Source organism: Nansenia antarctica (assembly GCF_963989245.1).
Source record: "Nansenia antarctica genome assembly, chromosome: 2".
In the NCBI taxonomy this organism is placed as follows: domain Eukaryota; kingdom Metazoa; phylum Chordata; class Actinopteri; order Argentiniformes; family Microstomatidae; genus Nansenia; species Nansenia antarctica.
The window spans coordinates 56,263,244-56,280,454 of NC_137675.1; the positions used below are offsets into that span (position 1 = coordinate 56,263,244).

Below are 17,211 nucleotides of genomic sequence, written 5' to 3' on the forward strand. Positions count from 1 at the left end.
CAGTGTCCATCCTCATCAAGGTGGTAGGGGAAGATTGCTGGGGGCTGAGGGTGGGGGGACATGTACATGTCCAGTGGAACAGTTCTATATTGATGAAACTAAGGCACTGGGATGGGATGCCCTCATTCTCATTCTCTCCCAGAGGACCAAAGTCACTCTTCGATGGCAATTCAATTTCTCCAGCTTCGGCATGCGATGTACAGTACAACAGGCCCTCCAGCCCCCCCAGCTGTTCCGCCTGTTTATAATGATGAATCGATCCACTCTGCCTAATCCTCTGTGACACGGTGAGTTAAAGCACGGGCCACAGCAGTAGTCACGGCAATAGTGCCACAGTCACACTGCCCAAATCCCCGAGTCCTTTGATGTCCCTTACTAGGGGGGTCCCTTGTCCCAGGTTCGACTGGACTCCCCCTCACAGTTCACCTACTAGTACATACACACATACACACAAAGTAACCTGCTTGTTTTTGTCCTGAGAAGACAACACCACTGACTGGACTGGACTTGAGTCGGTGGAGGATGGGTAATAGAAAGGGAGGGGAGGGGGGAGGGGGGGGTTCTGCAATCTCAAACCAATCTCTCGACTTTTCAGCAAAACAAACACATGTAGCACCTCACACCCCCAAAAGTATGACTTCCGATTAAAATCGAAAAACACAAGTGCAATAACAATAGTGACAGTGACAAGGCATGCAGTGAGAGCTCTCTCTCTCTCTCTCTCTCTCTCTCTCCCACACATCAACAGATAGTCAGAGACTAGACAGTCAGGTATGCTGGCTGTAGGTACCGGCGGTACAAGGCTATAGGCAGCGGTAGGTGAAGGGAGAAGTGAAGGTGATCTATTACCTGCGTTGGCAATCCGCACCCAGCCCTGGCTCCCGACCGCTCATTCCGTGTCCGTGGCTTCAGCTGTCCTGTTTTTTTGTTTTTTTATATTATTTTTTTTCTCCCCTTCCCTCTCTCCCTCTCTCCCTCTCTCCCCCTGGTTCCCTTCCTTTCGGCACTTGTTTGAGTCTATTTCAGTAGCAACAGAGGAGCCCGCTGCGACGGTGGCATGGTTTCCAGCACTTTGGCAGAAGGTCACATTATCTCTTGCTGGTAGGGGAGGAGGGGGGGGGGGGGGGAGAGGGGAGGGGGGGGGGGGGTGTATGGAGAGAGTGATGGAAGGAGATTGAAGACAGCAGGTGCAAGAGGAAAACTAATAAGGGGAAAACAAAGAAAGAGAAAAAGTGGCAGTCCGCAGTCGTACTGACAAGCTAATTTCCAGAGTAAGGCTTGAAGACTGAAGTTGCCCTATCAAAGGTGTCTGCAGGTAAGAGGTCCCGGTGTGATCTGAAGGATGGGGGTGGGTGTGGGAGAGACTCAATGGGGCAGTGTCAGTGAGGAAGACTGTATGTAAGAGTGTGCTGATGTGTTTGTGTATTATGAATGTGTGTGTGTGTGTGTGTGTGTGAGTGAGAGAGTTAGAGAGGTAGAAGAAGAGAGAGGGGGAGAAAGGGTGTGTGTGTGTGTGTGTCCCGTTCGTGTGTATGGGTTTGCGTGTGTGTGTGTGTGTGTGTGTGTGTGGCAAATCAATATGTGCAGGAATTGCTGCGTCTTCAACAGCCTCTCACCTCTGATAACACATCTAATCTGTATCCCTCTCCTGGCCAATAAAGACCTCAGAATAGCCCCAACGCTGCAAAGTTAGAGCACAGAACAAAAAACTCTGTTTTTTTTTCTCTCAACGTGCAAGTTTTCATTTTTCTCTTCCCCCCAGACAGTCATGACTCTCTATCCGTCCTCTTCCCCGCTCTCACTGGCCGACTCTGTCTCGTCCAGACGAAAGAAAACAGATGTACTCCATCTTTGGGGGCCACGCACTCATTTCTCACCGAAAGTCCATTTTTCTCAGCGTAAAAAAAACAACAACTCACAAAGTCTGTAGAGCAACCGGTGCTGCCTCCACCGCCGCCGCCGAATCTCCTGCTCCCCCTGCTCTCCTTTGCTCTGAGTGGCGCTGCGGCCCCTCCATTAAATATGACACAGCGTGCTCCAGATGCCGGGCTCGGGACCGCCAGTGCCCCCGCGACAGATGGCCGAACCGGGGGGACGGCGGCAGCAGCAGCAGCGGCGGCGGGCCGGCGGCCTCAGAAGTTGGACTTCGTCGGTCGAAAAAGCAGGTTGTTGCATGGATGGATTCCCGCCACCCTGAAAAGCCCTCTCTAGTCGCTCCTCTCTAGTGTTGGCAGTTTTTGGGGTGAACACTTGTTGTTGTTGTTGTTGTTGTTGTTGTTGCAGTGTTGTTTCCCCCCTCCTCCTCTGCACCTGCGCCCCTCCTTCCCCCCAGAACCGCGGTGCCTGCTGCACGCGCCGGCTTCACTCTGGACAGTTGTAATCCTGACTTCTACACTCCCTGTCACAGGAAGGGCTTGTGAGCCCTAATCATTATGTAGTAAGGATTTATCCTGCGATTCTCTCTCTCACTCTCTCTCTCTCTCTCTCTCCCTCCCTCCCTTCCTGCGCACTCGTCCTCCACCCCTCCCTCCCCTCGGTCACTCCCTCCCTCCCTCCCTCCCTCCTGCTGTAGCCCTGCCCTCTCTCTGCAACTCACTCAACATTACTCCATATCCTCTGTTTTCTCTGTCTCTGTGATCCAGTGGTAAAGAGGGCTGTAGGTTTCTCTCTCTTGCCGTGTCCCTCTAATCTCATTCATTATTGTGTCTCGCTCCCCTGTCGGTCTCTTGTTGACTCCATCACATCAACAGGTATACCCTTGAAATCCTCACTGGGACGAACAGTCTCTCTCTCTCTCTCTGTCTCTCTCTCTCTCTGTCTCTCTCTCTCTCTCTCTCTCTCTCTCTCTCTCTCTCTGTCTCTCACTCTCTTCCTGTCTGTCTGTCTGTCTGTCTCTCTCTCTCTCTCTCTCTCTCTCTCTCTGTCTGTCTCTCTCTGTGTCTTTCTCGCTCTCTCTCTCCCTGTCTGTCTCTCTTATTCTGTTTTCACTTCAGTTTTTATTAGTCTGTCTCTTTCCCTCCAATTCTCTTTCTCCATATCTCGACCTCTCCCTATCTCCCTCCCCTTCTCTTTCTCTATCTCTCTTATTCTGTTTTCTATAAGTCTGTCTCATTCTCTCCAATTCCCCCCTCTCTCTCTCTCCCTCTCTCTCTCTGCCCTCTGTCTGTCCGTTATCTGACACGGTAGAGTATCTCCAGCGCTAGTGAGAGAGACTGTAAGCTAATGCAGATGTATCTTATAGAAACAAACATCGTGGAGTACACAAGAGCAGAGCACCATTCAAAATCACACCTGCGGCAGATACTTAATCAATACCGTCAATACCGAATCAATGGTTTATTTACTTTGCAACATGCATTTACTGTAGGGCAGGCTGATTCCCTTTCTTGTCTCATTTATGGAGTGTTTGATTTAGCTCACTGTGTAAGATACTTGGCTACTTAAGTAAGATACTTGGCTAGGAGCTCCAGAGCAGGAGCCAAATACCTGAATTCAGTGGAATTCTAGCGGCAGTTTGCCATTGATTCTGTGTTGGAGATCTCAGAGTGTGAGCTGTGAAGTGAAGATGTGCTCAAGTGTAAGTATTCAATTGGAGAGACTATTTCAGCACTGGCTGTTGTCTTTCTCTCTCTAACTGTACTGAAGTGTATATCCTGTCACTGAGGCTGCCAATTGCCTTTCAAAGCTCAAAGCTGTTCCAATTGCCACAGGTTGTGTTTGCTATCCTCTCATTTTTATAACCACTTTGATTTAGTGATCTTGGACGGCTGGTTGAATGACAAATGTCCCACCTAAAACGGTCATAAAACAAGGAAACCAATATTCTTGGTACAAGAGTATAAACACAATCGTAAAAAGTAGAGCCAGGCAGATCTTATTTGTGAGAGAAATAAAGTGCTAAATGAAAGATTGAAAAATGTTTCTCTATTTTTGCCATGAACGTACCATGGGGAAGGGGTACTTTAACTCATGGTTTGTGGTGTCATTCCTGCTCAGTATTGTGACAGCGGGCTGTATATGTGTACAGTGAAACCAGTGGGGGGCTGGTGGAGGTAGAAATCGGAGGACGGGTTCATTATAAGGCATGGAATGGAAAGGTATCAAACAACCCCACACCCCCGGTCCCCCTCCCTCTCCCTCTCCCCCACCCTCCTCCACACACGTCTTGCCATGTCATGCATCTTAGAGCGCGCAACGGTTCTCGAAGGGTTGCAGAGCGTGACTAATGACATGCAATCTTTCATTTCATCTCCCAGGTGACGTTTGGCGCCAAACAACGAAACCACCACCACCAAACAACAAACAAGTTCTTGTAAAAAGGGAGTTGGAAAACCAGGCCAGCATATACTGTATATATAAACATTGATCTTTTTTTGTCTCAAAACGAATCTCACACAAATGGATCTCTTTTTCCGGCAGGAGAACATCAGTGGGATTTTATGACCCTGTCACGGTGTTACTGAGAGATTGTGTTGCCACGGGGATATACTATATTTCCTCTGTACCTGGTAGGAAAGGCCGGGGGTCTGCAGGCTATAGGATGACCCCATTGATTTCCCCATAATAAACATCTATGGATTCTCTGCTCTTGATCAACAGCTTATAAAGTTGCCATCCCACAATCGATAGGTAATGGATACGGCACGCGGATGGGACCATAAAATAGGAGATACTGTAATTATGTGTGAGGAGAAAGCCTGCGGCCGGTCCAATGGATTCATCTGAACAGCAGTATGTCAGGGAGTGAAGGTTGGCATAAACAGTTCGGAAAATCTCTCTCCACTGTCCGCCATTTTGAATATCAGCCACGGTATCACCTCACCCTCCGTTTCTGAAGTCCCAGCGTGATTGAGCTTTGTTACAGTTGATGTTCGCTTTTCTCCTTCACATTTTTCTCCACTCCATCATGTGGGACTTACAGTGTGATTGGACTTTACTTCAATGCCAGAGTCTTAATGTCATAATCAATGACATTACCCTGTATGCTTTATGAGATGCTGGCTAAAAAAAAAGGGGTAGGATACAGTACGAGCGCACCATGCCACGAATATATCTGGATGTGAATCTACATAGTTTGTTTTTTTAGCGTCTATCATTTCTCGAGTTCGTCCCCTGCTTTTAAACCAGACCTAACCCCTGGATGTCTGGGAGGGGGTGTGGGGAAGGAAGGAGGCGGGAGGGGGGGGGGGGCATTTCCACAGAGTAATAGTAGCTGTTAACACATCACCGGGGGCTGAGTGCTAGTCTTGAGGATTAGCTCTGTGTGTGTGTGTGTGTGTGTGTGTGTGTGTGTGTGTGTGTGTGTGTGTGTACAAGGAGAGGCCTCAAAAGGACCAGGTGGGGGTGGGCAGGACTGGGAGGAGGAAGTCACACATGTCCTGCTCACTAGGAACCTGACATGGAGGAAAGGCAGGGCATAGGAGGAACGGCAGCGCATATGCTCTCTCTCCATGGCCTGGCTGTGCTGCTGGTGCAGGCAACAAGAAGATCACATCTGATCTGACCAAAATAAAACCACCACCTACGACACAGCAAACGTCATCGTCATCATCATCATCAACCACCACGGACGGACATGGGTGAAACTCGAGCATTTCGATACGTGTAAATCCAAAGAATTCTGGGCTATTTCGAGGCATGTTCCTGTGATCGAAGTAAGGAAACAAGAGATAACGGCCAAAACTTGACCTGTTACAGACCCCCGGAGAGAAGCCAAATATAACTTGACGTCTCTGAGTATTGACCAACGGCAGCTCGACTTACACCCTGGAACCTGTTTCGCTCCCTCTCCTGGCTCTCCATCTGGCTGAAAGCACTCCACTGCCATTTATGCCTCTCTACCTTCTCGCTTTCTCTCTCTTAAACAAGCACACACACACACACACACACACACACACGCACACACACACGTACACACGCACGCACACACGCACGCACACACGCACGCACACACGCACGCACACACGCACGCAGCACGCATAAACACACAAACACACACACACACACACACGCACCACACATGCACGCAGCACGCATAAACACACAAACACACACACACACACACACACACACGACAGCCCTGATAGAATTTACCATCTTATCATCTTGCTTTTTTCTTTTTTTAATCTTTTATGATACTGCTCGAATATTCTGTCTCCTTGCCATGGATTTTGACTGGGACTGTCTATTGTTATTTGTTTGTGGGGTGAATGTTGTAATGATGAATTACTCTCATTAAAAAAAGGAGCATTGGTGCCAAACCATAACTCTAGACTCTCCTTGGATGAAGCTCCTGGCCCTGCCCTGAGCTGTTTCCTCCATTCATCTTCCTGGCCGTGATAGCCATCCACAGGTAATTCCTCCAGGCGTTGGAGCTGCTATGCCAGGGTACTAAGAACCAATGGAGCCAGAGACGATGGGGTATCATTCAGCTAAGCAACAACTCTATATCAGCCAGAAGAGCCTATCTGTCTGTCTGACTGTCTGCCTGTCTGGCCTGGCCGCCTGTCCTGTGACAGCAGCTGAGTCCACTGCCCGTTGTTGTGGATCTGTGTTCCTCTGCTCTGGCCTGGCCTGGGTTGATGCCCCTGCCCTGGAACAGGTTGGCACTCCTGGCATCTCTTTTTCCTTACCAGCCAGAGCATTTGGGCCAGCGGGGGGGCCTGGGAGTCTGGGTATATTACCTGTCAGGCCATTAAGCATCTGTGCACTCCAGAGCCGAGTCTGGACCCGAGGAATGCTGCTTGGCTGTGGACGATGCTATCACTGTAAGCAATGGAATTTCACCAGCAGAGTTGCCTTTATTGGGTAGACGGTATGTGCTGCTATTCTGCAGATTTGAACGTTAAGTTATTGGCGACACACAGTCACCAAAGCAGTTATGATAATGATGGCGAAAAAGAATGATTGGAAATAAAAGAGAGCGTCATACTTGCCACGGGGAGTCGTTCCGTTCCAATCATTCGAATGGGGGTGCATTGTGGTGGTGTTGTTGTTGATATTTGGATACGGGCCAATCACATGGTTGCGAGATGTACTGTAGAGTCACACGGCATATGGTGGGAATTGTGCAGACTTATCAACTCAGAGTATACTGCCAAATCTCATTTCCCACACCGAGTCTTATCAGGAAATTCAATTCACTATTCATCAGATTCCCGGCGCACACATTTCACTTTCTGGGAGAAAGCTTACCACTTAGCATAGCCGCCTGGGCCAATGATCTGAGCTGGGGCTGGAGTATCTGTATCTGCATCTGGGTTATTTCCCTGGGTGACATATGCACATGGAGTTCTCATACTAGAAAGCCACAATGTCACTTCCCCCTGCCACATAACGTATAGCGCGCGCGCGGGGGGGGGGGGGCAGAGAAAATGAGCCTTATAGAGAGAGGAGGAACAGGGGGGTTATGTCTAAACCAAGCTACTGTAGGTTATAGAGCAGTCGGGTGCTAGTATGGTAGCAAGATAATAACTGTACAGAGTATGATTCAGTCATATGCATCAGGTGTGATATAACAGTATATCATCCAGTAGGGCATACAGGTATATTTGGGCTAGGCTAGCTCTTAGCCTAGCAGCATCTTTTATTAAGGTGTTCTGTCTGCCATTCATGGCTCTCATGGAGGACACTCGCCGCGGGACACCTTCACTTGTTAGCACCAGCCTGTCACACTGACTGTGCCTGTGCGCTGTGGTCGTCCCTAAGACTTTCACACACATGCCGAGGCTGAGAAGTGTCGTCTTCAGCACCGGTCTGTGGAGGAGGACGCTTCAATCGTCTCAACGCCAATCTGTCAGCGCCCTCTAAAGGCGGTAGAAGGAAAAGTCACCCTTGAAAAGCCCCCTCAAAAAAAAAAAAACTCACTCAATTATTCATTGTAAAGGATTTCAACTTAGGGGTATCTAAAGGTACACGTCGTCACAGCAGGGGGGGGGCTATTTAAGTGGTGTGATAGATGAAGGTGAGGGGACACACATGTACAGTAATAGATGGATCTGTTCTGTCTGCTAAAAGAATGAGCATAGCTCCCACCTGGGCTGTGTTGGCTCAGAGGCCATGTGAGAGAGGCTGTGCCAGCACTATCCTGTAATCCACAGGGTGAAAATCACATGGACCGAGTTGGAACAGAGCTGCAAACTAAAGCAAAGGGAGAGAATCACACACACAATAAACCAGTGAGCAGTCGCCTCACTTATTCCCTGTGCATTCCTGTCGGCTATGGCGACCCGCTCTAATAACGTGCTCGTTTGGGTGTGTGGGGGGGGGGGGGGGGGGGTAAAAACAACAAAAGTCATTTGAGAGTGAAATGTCATGGTGGCGCTCATGTGCAGTGTCACAAATCAGTCTATGAACAACAATTATTCATTTAATAACGGACATAGTAGCTTTTTTGAATCTGCATGTTGTCTAGAGTCTAGACAACGGTCCGTTACTGTTAAGACAGACTGACCGGGAGTATAATGTGGTGAGATGGAAGGGGAAGTGAATAATTTTAGAGAGTCTTTTTCCTGGCGCTGGTCTCTCTCTGGGGCCGATCCCTCCCCTGTCCTCCAGAGGCACCGGACAACAGACGGGACGCAGCGTAGCCACACTCCAAATCCGGTGTGCAGATGGACGCCAGTGCCAGCTCTAATCCTCAGCTTCTCTTGGCACTGGGCAGAGAGGAAGAAAGGGAGAACGAGAGAGAGGGAGAGAGAGAGAGAGAGAGAGAGAGAGAGAGAGAGAGAGAGAGAGAGAGAGAGAGAAAGGATGAGGGAGAAAGAGAGAGAGAGAGAGAGAGAGAGACAGGGAGAGGAAGGGAGGATGAAAGAGAGATGGGGGGTAGCGTGAGGAAGGGAGAGGTTTTTGGAAGAGGGAAACAGCATTGGACATTTGGTTAGGAGGTGCAAATTGAATCTGTTCTCTCGCCCTCCTGTTGAAAGCAGCCCCAACAGCTCACTGCTCTGAGCCCAGCATCCAGACTGACATTAGGACATTGCTTGGGTTTGATCATTTCCACAAGCTTCAGTTATTTGACAAGAAAATCACAAAAAAACCCTCTCTTCTTCTGGTTAGTTCACTTTTCTGGATCTGCTCTTCAATACCCTCCACTGTGCCTTCCACCTTTTATTCATCTCAGACTTTAGATAGGAATAACAGTTCTGGGGTCCAGGGAGGAGGTTGCCAGGTTTGAGTTATCCGGCGTTGCCAGGTTTGGAGTCGAGAGAGTGTACCTCCATAATAGGGGTGGGCATCGACGATCGATAATTGATCGATAAGGATCTTGGCCGATCACAAAATAAAACATTTGGTCGATCACATGTTTTATTTTGTGATCGACCAAGATCCTTATCGATCAATTATCGATCGTCGATGCCCACCCCTAACCTCCATAATGCCCAGTAACCCCCCCCCCCCCCTGTTGAAGCCCTAATCAGTGCCCAGAGGCTCCATGACAGAGGAAGGCCATTCCACACGATCAGTGACATTGACATTGCGGGACGGTTTTCTTTAACATCAGCACACTATGCATCATTGGCCCCTACCTCTACCTCTTTCACTCCTATTCTCTCCTTCTCTCTCCTTACCCCCCCCTCCCTCTCTCTCTCTCTCTGTCTTGTCCCTCACTCTTTTTCTTTGGGCTCTATTTTCAGCCGGCGCACAATGGACACAAGTCCTAATGCAGGCGTAATGGCAATTTGTGTCCATTGTAAACAAGACAGTTGCGCTGAAGAATTCTGGCTTTGAAAATAGCACTAACCATTGCCTATAATGTAGCCCTTTCTCTCTCTCTCTCTCTCTCCCTCTCTCTCTCTCTCTCTCTCTCTCTCTCTCTCTCTCTCTCTCTCTCTATCTCCCTTGCCCACTGCCTCTCCTCCCCTCCCTTTTTCTCATTCTTTCTCTCTCTCTTCTTCCCCCTCCCTCTCTCTCTTTCTCTTTCTTCTCCCTCCAGCGAGTGAGGGAGAGGACTGTCCCGTGCCAAGGAAGCGAGTGTTCTAATGCACAGCTCTGAGAACACCTAATTTTCCATCTGACCCCCCCCGGCGCTACCCATAAAGCCTTGGGTCAGCGGCTGCATGCTCACCTCATCACACAAATTGTGGCGGACGCTGGCGCTCCCCTCCATTTTCTGGCCAGCCCAGCACTTTTGTTTCCATTTATAGCCGGACTCTTTTCAGGATTCTTATCATTATTTTCGCTAATAGGCTGAGGACGAGAAGCGTCGGGGTGAATTTCAACACCCCGCACCCCCCGCTAACGCCAGCACCTTTGTAGCGTTGTAATGGGTATTAAACCAAAATCATATTAAACTATTATGGGCTGAAGTGTGTGTGTGGGGGGCGGGCCCCACGCTTTCTTCTTGCCTTTGTAGTTCATGTTAAACGGTACAGCGGACACTTTGCTGACATGGCTGGAAGGGAGACTCGTCAAAAAATAAATAAAACAAGTCTCATCCTAGCTGGGCTGTTATGTTCTAGAGCGGTGCAGGACATTCATTCATGTCATTTGTATGCACTCTCTGGGTCAAATTCAATCAACCGTGCCTTGGAGCCAATCCTTATCTCGCAGTGTCTCTGTACATCCCTTTTGGAGGTGACATGTGTGGGGGCTTGGTGGGTGTAGATTAGTGTGTGTGTGTGTGTGTGTGTGTGTGTGTGTGTGTGTGTGTGTGTGTGTGTGTGTGTGTGTGCGTTTGTGTGTGACTGTGTGTGTGTGTGTGTGTGCGTTTTTTGTTTTGTTTTGTTTCTTGGCTCTTTGCACACATTTCACATGTGTCAACGGTACACAATAACACAATATGTTACTTTAAATAACCTTTCAAAATCCTTTGACGCACATGTCTTCATCCGTGCATTCTAATAGGGTGGGTATGTGTTCTGTACATTCTGTGTGCATTTGTTCATGTGAAAGTATGCATTTAGTAAGTGAGGGTATGAAATGTATTGTAATATACTACACACAGTAAGTAACATGAAATGACAGAACATATGTAATGACACTTTATTCCATACCATTACCAGTGTAATTACAATGGTATCCGATCTATCTTCACTACCTATCTTCACTGCCTTCACTGCCTATCTACCAGGCACGTGCCGTGAGCTTTTAGATTGGGTAAGCATAAGATATAGAAATACACATAATTACACATACACGCTATCAGTGAACGCAGTTTCAAGGAAATGCAATTTTGATGCCCTACAACCCGCTAATAAACTGTAGGGTCACTTTGTGATCAGATTACCAAAAAAAAAAAAAACAGTTGCCAGTTTCGACTATATCAGGGGTGCTCATTGTTCAATCTACAAGTCCAGTTTCAACATCGCAAACGCACACACGCACAACACAGACACACACCGTTTCCATCCTCCATAGTAAACTCACAACACACTTTCTTTTCACACTTTTGTCACACAGGCACTTGACATCACATCACAAACCCTCCCTCTCTATCTCTCTCAAACACTTTTGGTCCAGAACCACTGGCACGGACAGCGACATTAGGCCTATCTCAGCGATTGATTAAGCAGCTCTCTCTCCAAACACAACGGCACAGGCCTACATTCAAAGGTAAAAGCAGAGGAAGTCTTAAATAAGGAGCCATAACCAGCAGTACTCAAACCATATAAACAAGCACAGATCGCCACCAGCCTCGCGAATAATATAAATCATATAAACCGCTCATACCAGGCTTGCTGTAGCCCCTAGCGACTACCTGTTCATGCTTGCTGTAGCCCCTAGCGACTCTCCCTTTCTGGGTGTGAAGATCGGTGAGCGGTGGCTTCGGGCGGCCTTTAGCCAGTAGTTGTGTTTTTCCAGTCCAGTCCAGTCTACGAAATCCCTTTAGGTCGCTGACAGTAATGTCCATATTCACAAAATGTACGCGAGGGAAAGCAGAGAGAGAAGTGCTTATAATGCAACGCAATGCAAGCAAGCAGAATAGCGAGTGCTTACTCCTGCAGGTGGCGCCAAAATGAATGACTCCTGCTGCCCTGGGACCTAAAATACGACTCTTTTAATGAAAACAAACAAACGGTTACATGCACTTTTATTTTAATATTTTCACTGTCCTTTTTAATTTTTTCGTTGGGTAAGCACTGCTTACTATGCTTATATGGACGACACGTCCTTGCTATCTACACTACCTATCTACACTACCTTCACTACCTATCTACACTACCTATCTTCACTACCTTCACTACCTATCTACACTACCTATTTACACAACTTCATTACCTATCTACACTACCTATCTTCACTACCTTAACTACCTATCTACACTACCTATCTTCACTACCTTAACTACCTATCTACACTACCTATCTTCACTACCTTCACTACCTATCTACACAACCTACCTTCACTACCTATCTACACTACCTATCTTCACTACCTTCACTACCTATCTACACAACCTACCTTCACTACCTATCTTCACTACCTATCTACACTACCTATCTTCACTACATATCTACACTACCTATCTTCACTACCTTAACTACCTATCTACACTACCTATCTTCACTACCTTCACTACCTATCTACACAACCTACCTTCACTACCTATCTACACTACCTATCTACACTACCTATCTTCACTACCTTCACTACATATCTACACTACCTATCTACACTACCTTTCTACACTACCTATCTACACTACCTATCTTCAGTACCAATCTACACTACCTATCTTCACTACCTATCTACACTACCTATCTTCCACTACCTATCTTCACTACCTATCTTCACTACTTAACTACACTACCTATCTTCACTACCTATCTATCTATACTACCTATCTACACTACCTATCTTCACTACCTATCTATCTATACTACCTATCTTCACTACCTTCACTACCTATCTTCACTACCTATCTACACTACCTATCTTCACTACCCATCTTCACTACCTTCACTACCTATCTACACTACCTATCTATCTATACTACATATCTACACTACCTATCTTCACTACCTTCACTACCTATCTACACTACCTTTCTACACTACCTATCTACACTACCTATCTTCAGTACCAATCTACACTACCTATCTTCACTACCTATCTACACTACCTATCTTCCACTACCTATCTTCACTACCTATCTTCACTACTTAACTACACTACCTATCTATCTATACTACCTATCTACACTACCTATCTTCACTACCTATCTTCACTACCTATCTATCTATACTACCTATCTACACTACCTATCTTCACTACCTTCACTACCTATCTTCACTACCTATCTACACTACCTATCTTCACTACCTATCTTCACTACCTTCACTACCTATCTACACTACCTATCTATACTACCTATCTACACTACCTATCTACACTACCTATCTTCACTACCTTCACTACCTATCTTCACTACCTATCTACACTACCTATCTTCACTACCTATCTACACTACCTATCTTCACTATCTATCTATCTATACTACCTATTGTTAGAGTTGAACGATGTTTTCATAATGTTATAATGTTAAAATGTTTTAAAGAGGACACTCTGTACATTTTGTCCTATTTTGTGAATTCCGTAGGCTACACCCCGTGCTCTGTGCTCTGCACAAACTCACAAGCTCCCCATTGTAACACTTCTTATCTCGTGTCTCAGCTAGGCCTCCATTCCTTGGGGCCCGGCTATAAATCTGATTTTGCTAAACGCTGTTCTTGTTCATGAAACCGCCTCCCCCTACCCATCTGTGTTTCAATAAAATGCTGGCTGGGAGAGTGAAAAGATTCAGTTTGAATTCGAGGTCTCTCTCCTTGCGCAAGAAATTGAGCTCTTTTGAATCCGTGTCTCTTTGTGCCTGAAGTCTACTACGGTCTGTTTGAACTAGCGCTGGGTTAGCATTACCTGTCTTACAACCAGGTTGAATCAGAATATAGTATTTAACCCAACACCTATCTACACTACCTATCTTCACTACCTTCACTACCTATCTTCACTACCTATCTATCTATACTACCTATCTACACTACCTATCTTCACTACCTTCACTACCTATCTACACTACCTATCTTCACTACCTATCTACACTACCTATCTACACTACCTATCTACACTACCTATCTACACTACCTATCTTCACTACCTATCTTCACTACCTATCTACACTACCTATCTTCACTACCTTCACTACCTATCTACACTACCTACCTTCACTACCTATCTTCACCAATGCTTTAATATTCATTCTATGCATGTATATGTTTTTATATTCACTTTATGTTCTTATTCTTGTTGTAAAGCACTTTGAGCTGCATTTCTTGTATGAATGAATGAATGAATGAATGGTCTTTATTGTCATTGATATAGTACAGGTACCATACAACGAAATTTGGGAGGGGGGGCTCCCCTGGTGCTAGGAGAAAAAACTAAAAACAAGAAGGGAAAAGAGCTGGTTTACATAAATAAAGGCTATGTACACTATCCACTATACTATACTATACAAATAAAACACTGTGCTGTACTCTATGCTATGCTATACCTATTCTAACATTTCCTATCTCTGAACCTTATGTACCCGAGGGTTGTCATATTGCACATAGGGCCCTATTATGCACTTCATAAGTCTTAAGCAATAAGACGAGGCGGTAGATCTAAACTTAAGACGTGGAGGCGTGGTCAAGGCCACTTTGCTATTATGCGTGCGGTAGTGGGCGCCTAAAACCCGGCGCTAAGCCCAGAAATTAGTCATGGGTGTGTTTTGGGCGTCTTCTCAATCAACCCAATCAGCGTGCCAGGTGCCATTCCCTTTAAGAACCGGCTGCGTTGAGTCTTTAGCGCTATGCTATTATGGAAGTCCTAAGAAGGAGGTCAGCGCGCTTCTCTGCAGAAGAAAGTAACAAGCTCGTGCATGAGGTCAAGGCTCGTCAGTTCGCAATCTTTGGAACGGCGCGAAATCCTCCCCGAGCCGAGGTGGTGAAACAGGCGTGGGAAGAAGTAGCAGCGGCCGTGTTTGAAAACGTGCATGAAAAGTCTAGCGCCTAAGAACTTTTCAAACCACTTCTTAGTGCTAGGCGCAAAGTCAGATCGCATAATAGCAGGGGCGCCTAACGCACTTCATTAACATATGAACACTCCCACAATGAGTAATATATGCACGGGAGTCTTACGTCTTATGTGTGGGCGCCTAGGGACACCTGCATAATAGCAGTAGCGCGTATGAAGCGCATAATAAGGGTGGCGGTAGGTCTTAACCTGGCGGTGCGTCTTAATTAAGACTTAAGACGGCAAGTTAAGAAGTGCATAATAGGGCCCATAGTGTTATTGCACATTCATTTAAAGTGTCGCAGTTTGCAGGTTTGAAATGTTCACAGTTGTGTTTCAGTATTGCACTTGATTACAATCTAGTAGCTGCCATCAAATTGTCTAGATTGTCCAGGGCCTAGAACCTAGGTCTTTGCTGTGTTCAGGGCCTGAATGGCCCTGGGGTAGAAGCTGAGCTTCAGTCTATTTGTCCTTGCGAACATGGTCCTGAACCGCCTGTCCGAGGGCAGCCGAGCAAAGTGTTCGTTCCCAGGGTGGGATGGGTCTCTGGAGATCTTGGAGGCCTTCCTGAGGCAGCGTGTGTTGTACAGCTCTTCCAGAGAGGGGAGGGGGGCGCCGGTGATCTTCTGGGCCGATCTCACGACTCTCTGTAGCGCATTCCTCTCTGCGGCTGTGCAGCTGGAGAACCACACGCAGATGCAGTAGGTGAGGATGCTCTCCACTGCGCAGCGGTAGAAGGTCACAAGCAGCTCCTGTCTGATGTGGTTTTTCCTGAGGACTCTCAGGAAGTAGAGCTGCTGTTGTGCCTTCTTGATGATGGCTGCTGTGTTGGTCTTCCAGGACAGGTCATCCTGTATGTGCCCATCCTGTATGTCCCCAGGAATCGGAGGGTTGAGACTCTCTCCACGCTCCCTCCATCGACGAGCAGGGGCTGGACCTCAGATGTTTTCCTCCTGAAGTCCACGATGATTTCCTGGGTCTTTGACTGGTTCAGCAGCAGGTTGTTAACCTTGCACAGCTTGCCCAGCTGCTCCACCTCATCCCTGTACGCCACCTCGTCCCCCCCCGAGATGCAGCCCACCACGGTGGTGTCGTCTGCAAACTTTACGATGGAGTTGCTGGGGTGGACGGGGGTGAAGTCGTAGGTGTAGAGGTTGTAGAGGATGGGGCTTAGCACGCAGCCCTGGGGGGACCCAGTGCTGAGTCTGAGGGCTGTGGAGGTGTGGGAGCCCACCCGCACCCTCTGGGGGCGGTCAGACAGGAAGTCCTTGATCCATGCACAGATAGAGTGTGATAGTCCCAGGTCTAGTAGTTTGGTCACTAGCCTGTCTGGAAGGATGGTGTTGAAGGCAGAGCTGAAGTCCACAAAGAGCAGTCTCGCGTAGCTGTTTCCCCTTTCCAGGTGGGATAGAGTGGAGTGGAGAGTCGTCGCGATGGCGTCCTCTGTGGACCTGTGGGCTCTGTAGGCGAACTGGTATGGATCCAGGTTGGGCGGGAGGCGTGTGACTATGTGGGCCCGGACTAGTTTCTCGAAGCACTTCATGATGATTGGTGTGAGTGCCACCGGGCGGTAGTCGTTTAGGCAGCTCACCGTGCTTTTCTTCGGGACTGGGATGATAGTTGAGGTTTTCAGGCAGGGTGGGATGGTGGCCTGGGACAGGGACTGGTTGAAGATGTTGGTGAAAACCCCGGCCAGCTGGTCGGCGCAGTCCCTCAGCACCCGTCCCAGGATGCCATCCGGCCCTGAGGCTTTCCTGGGGTCCACCGCCTTCAGCACGCGTCTCACTTCATGCTCTGTGAGGGTGAGGCTGCTGAGAGCTGGAGAGAGTGGTGTTTGTGTTGTGGTTACCTCCGTTCGCCCCTCGTCGAACCGGGCGTAGAAGGAGTTCAGCTCTTCGACAGCGTTAGAATCTTAAAAACTGCTATCTATACCGAACTCTATTGAGAAAGCATTTTTTGTAAATAAATAGCTTTCCTATCCTATATAACATCGGGACCTCGTTCCGCCGAATCCGACGCCGGGAGGCTGAGTCGGGATTACCAGCGTTATTAGTTAGCTACCGCGGCTAACCAGCTAGCCACCTTTACACTTTTTAAACAGGCTTTTTTCTATCGGGATACCTCCCCGAACTACTAACAACCTTATATACTCTTATATCACATATCTCTGTAATACTCCTAGCTCACCATAATCAAATAGTTTTTCTCTCTCTCTGC

The 17,211-nt window shown here is 47.6% G+C and overlaps 1 protein-coding gene across 1 annotated transcript in view; it reads left to right on the forward strand.

The window, feature by feature from the left end:
* Nucleotides 1-2,041: 2,041 nt before the first annotated feature.
* Nucleotides 2,042-17,211, forward strand: part of LOC308150290 (uncharacterized protein) — a gene marked incomplete at both ends in the record, with an annotated part of 32,545 nt that continues 17,375 nt past the window's right edge. The window contains one exon of the mRNA XM_080523138.1: nt 2,042-2,138. Within this exon, the coding sequence (XP_080379264.1) occupies nt 2,042-2,138 (97 nt within the window). The remainder of the gene's footprint in view (nt 2,139-17,211) is intronic.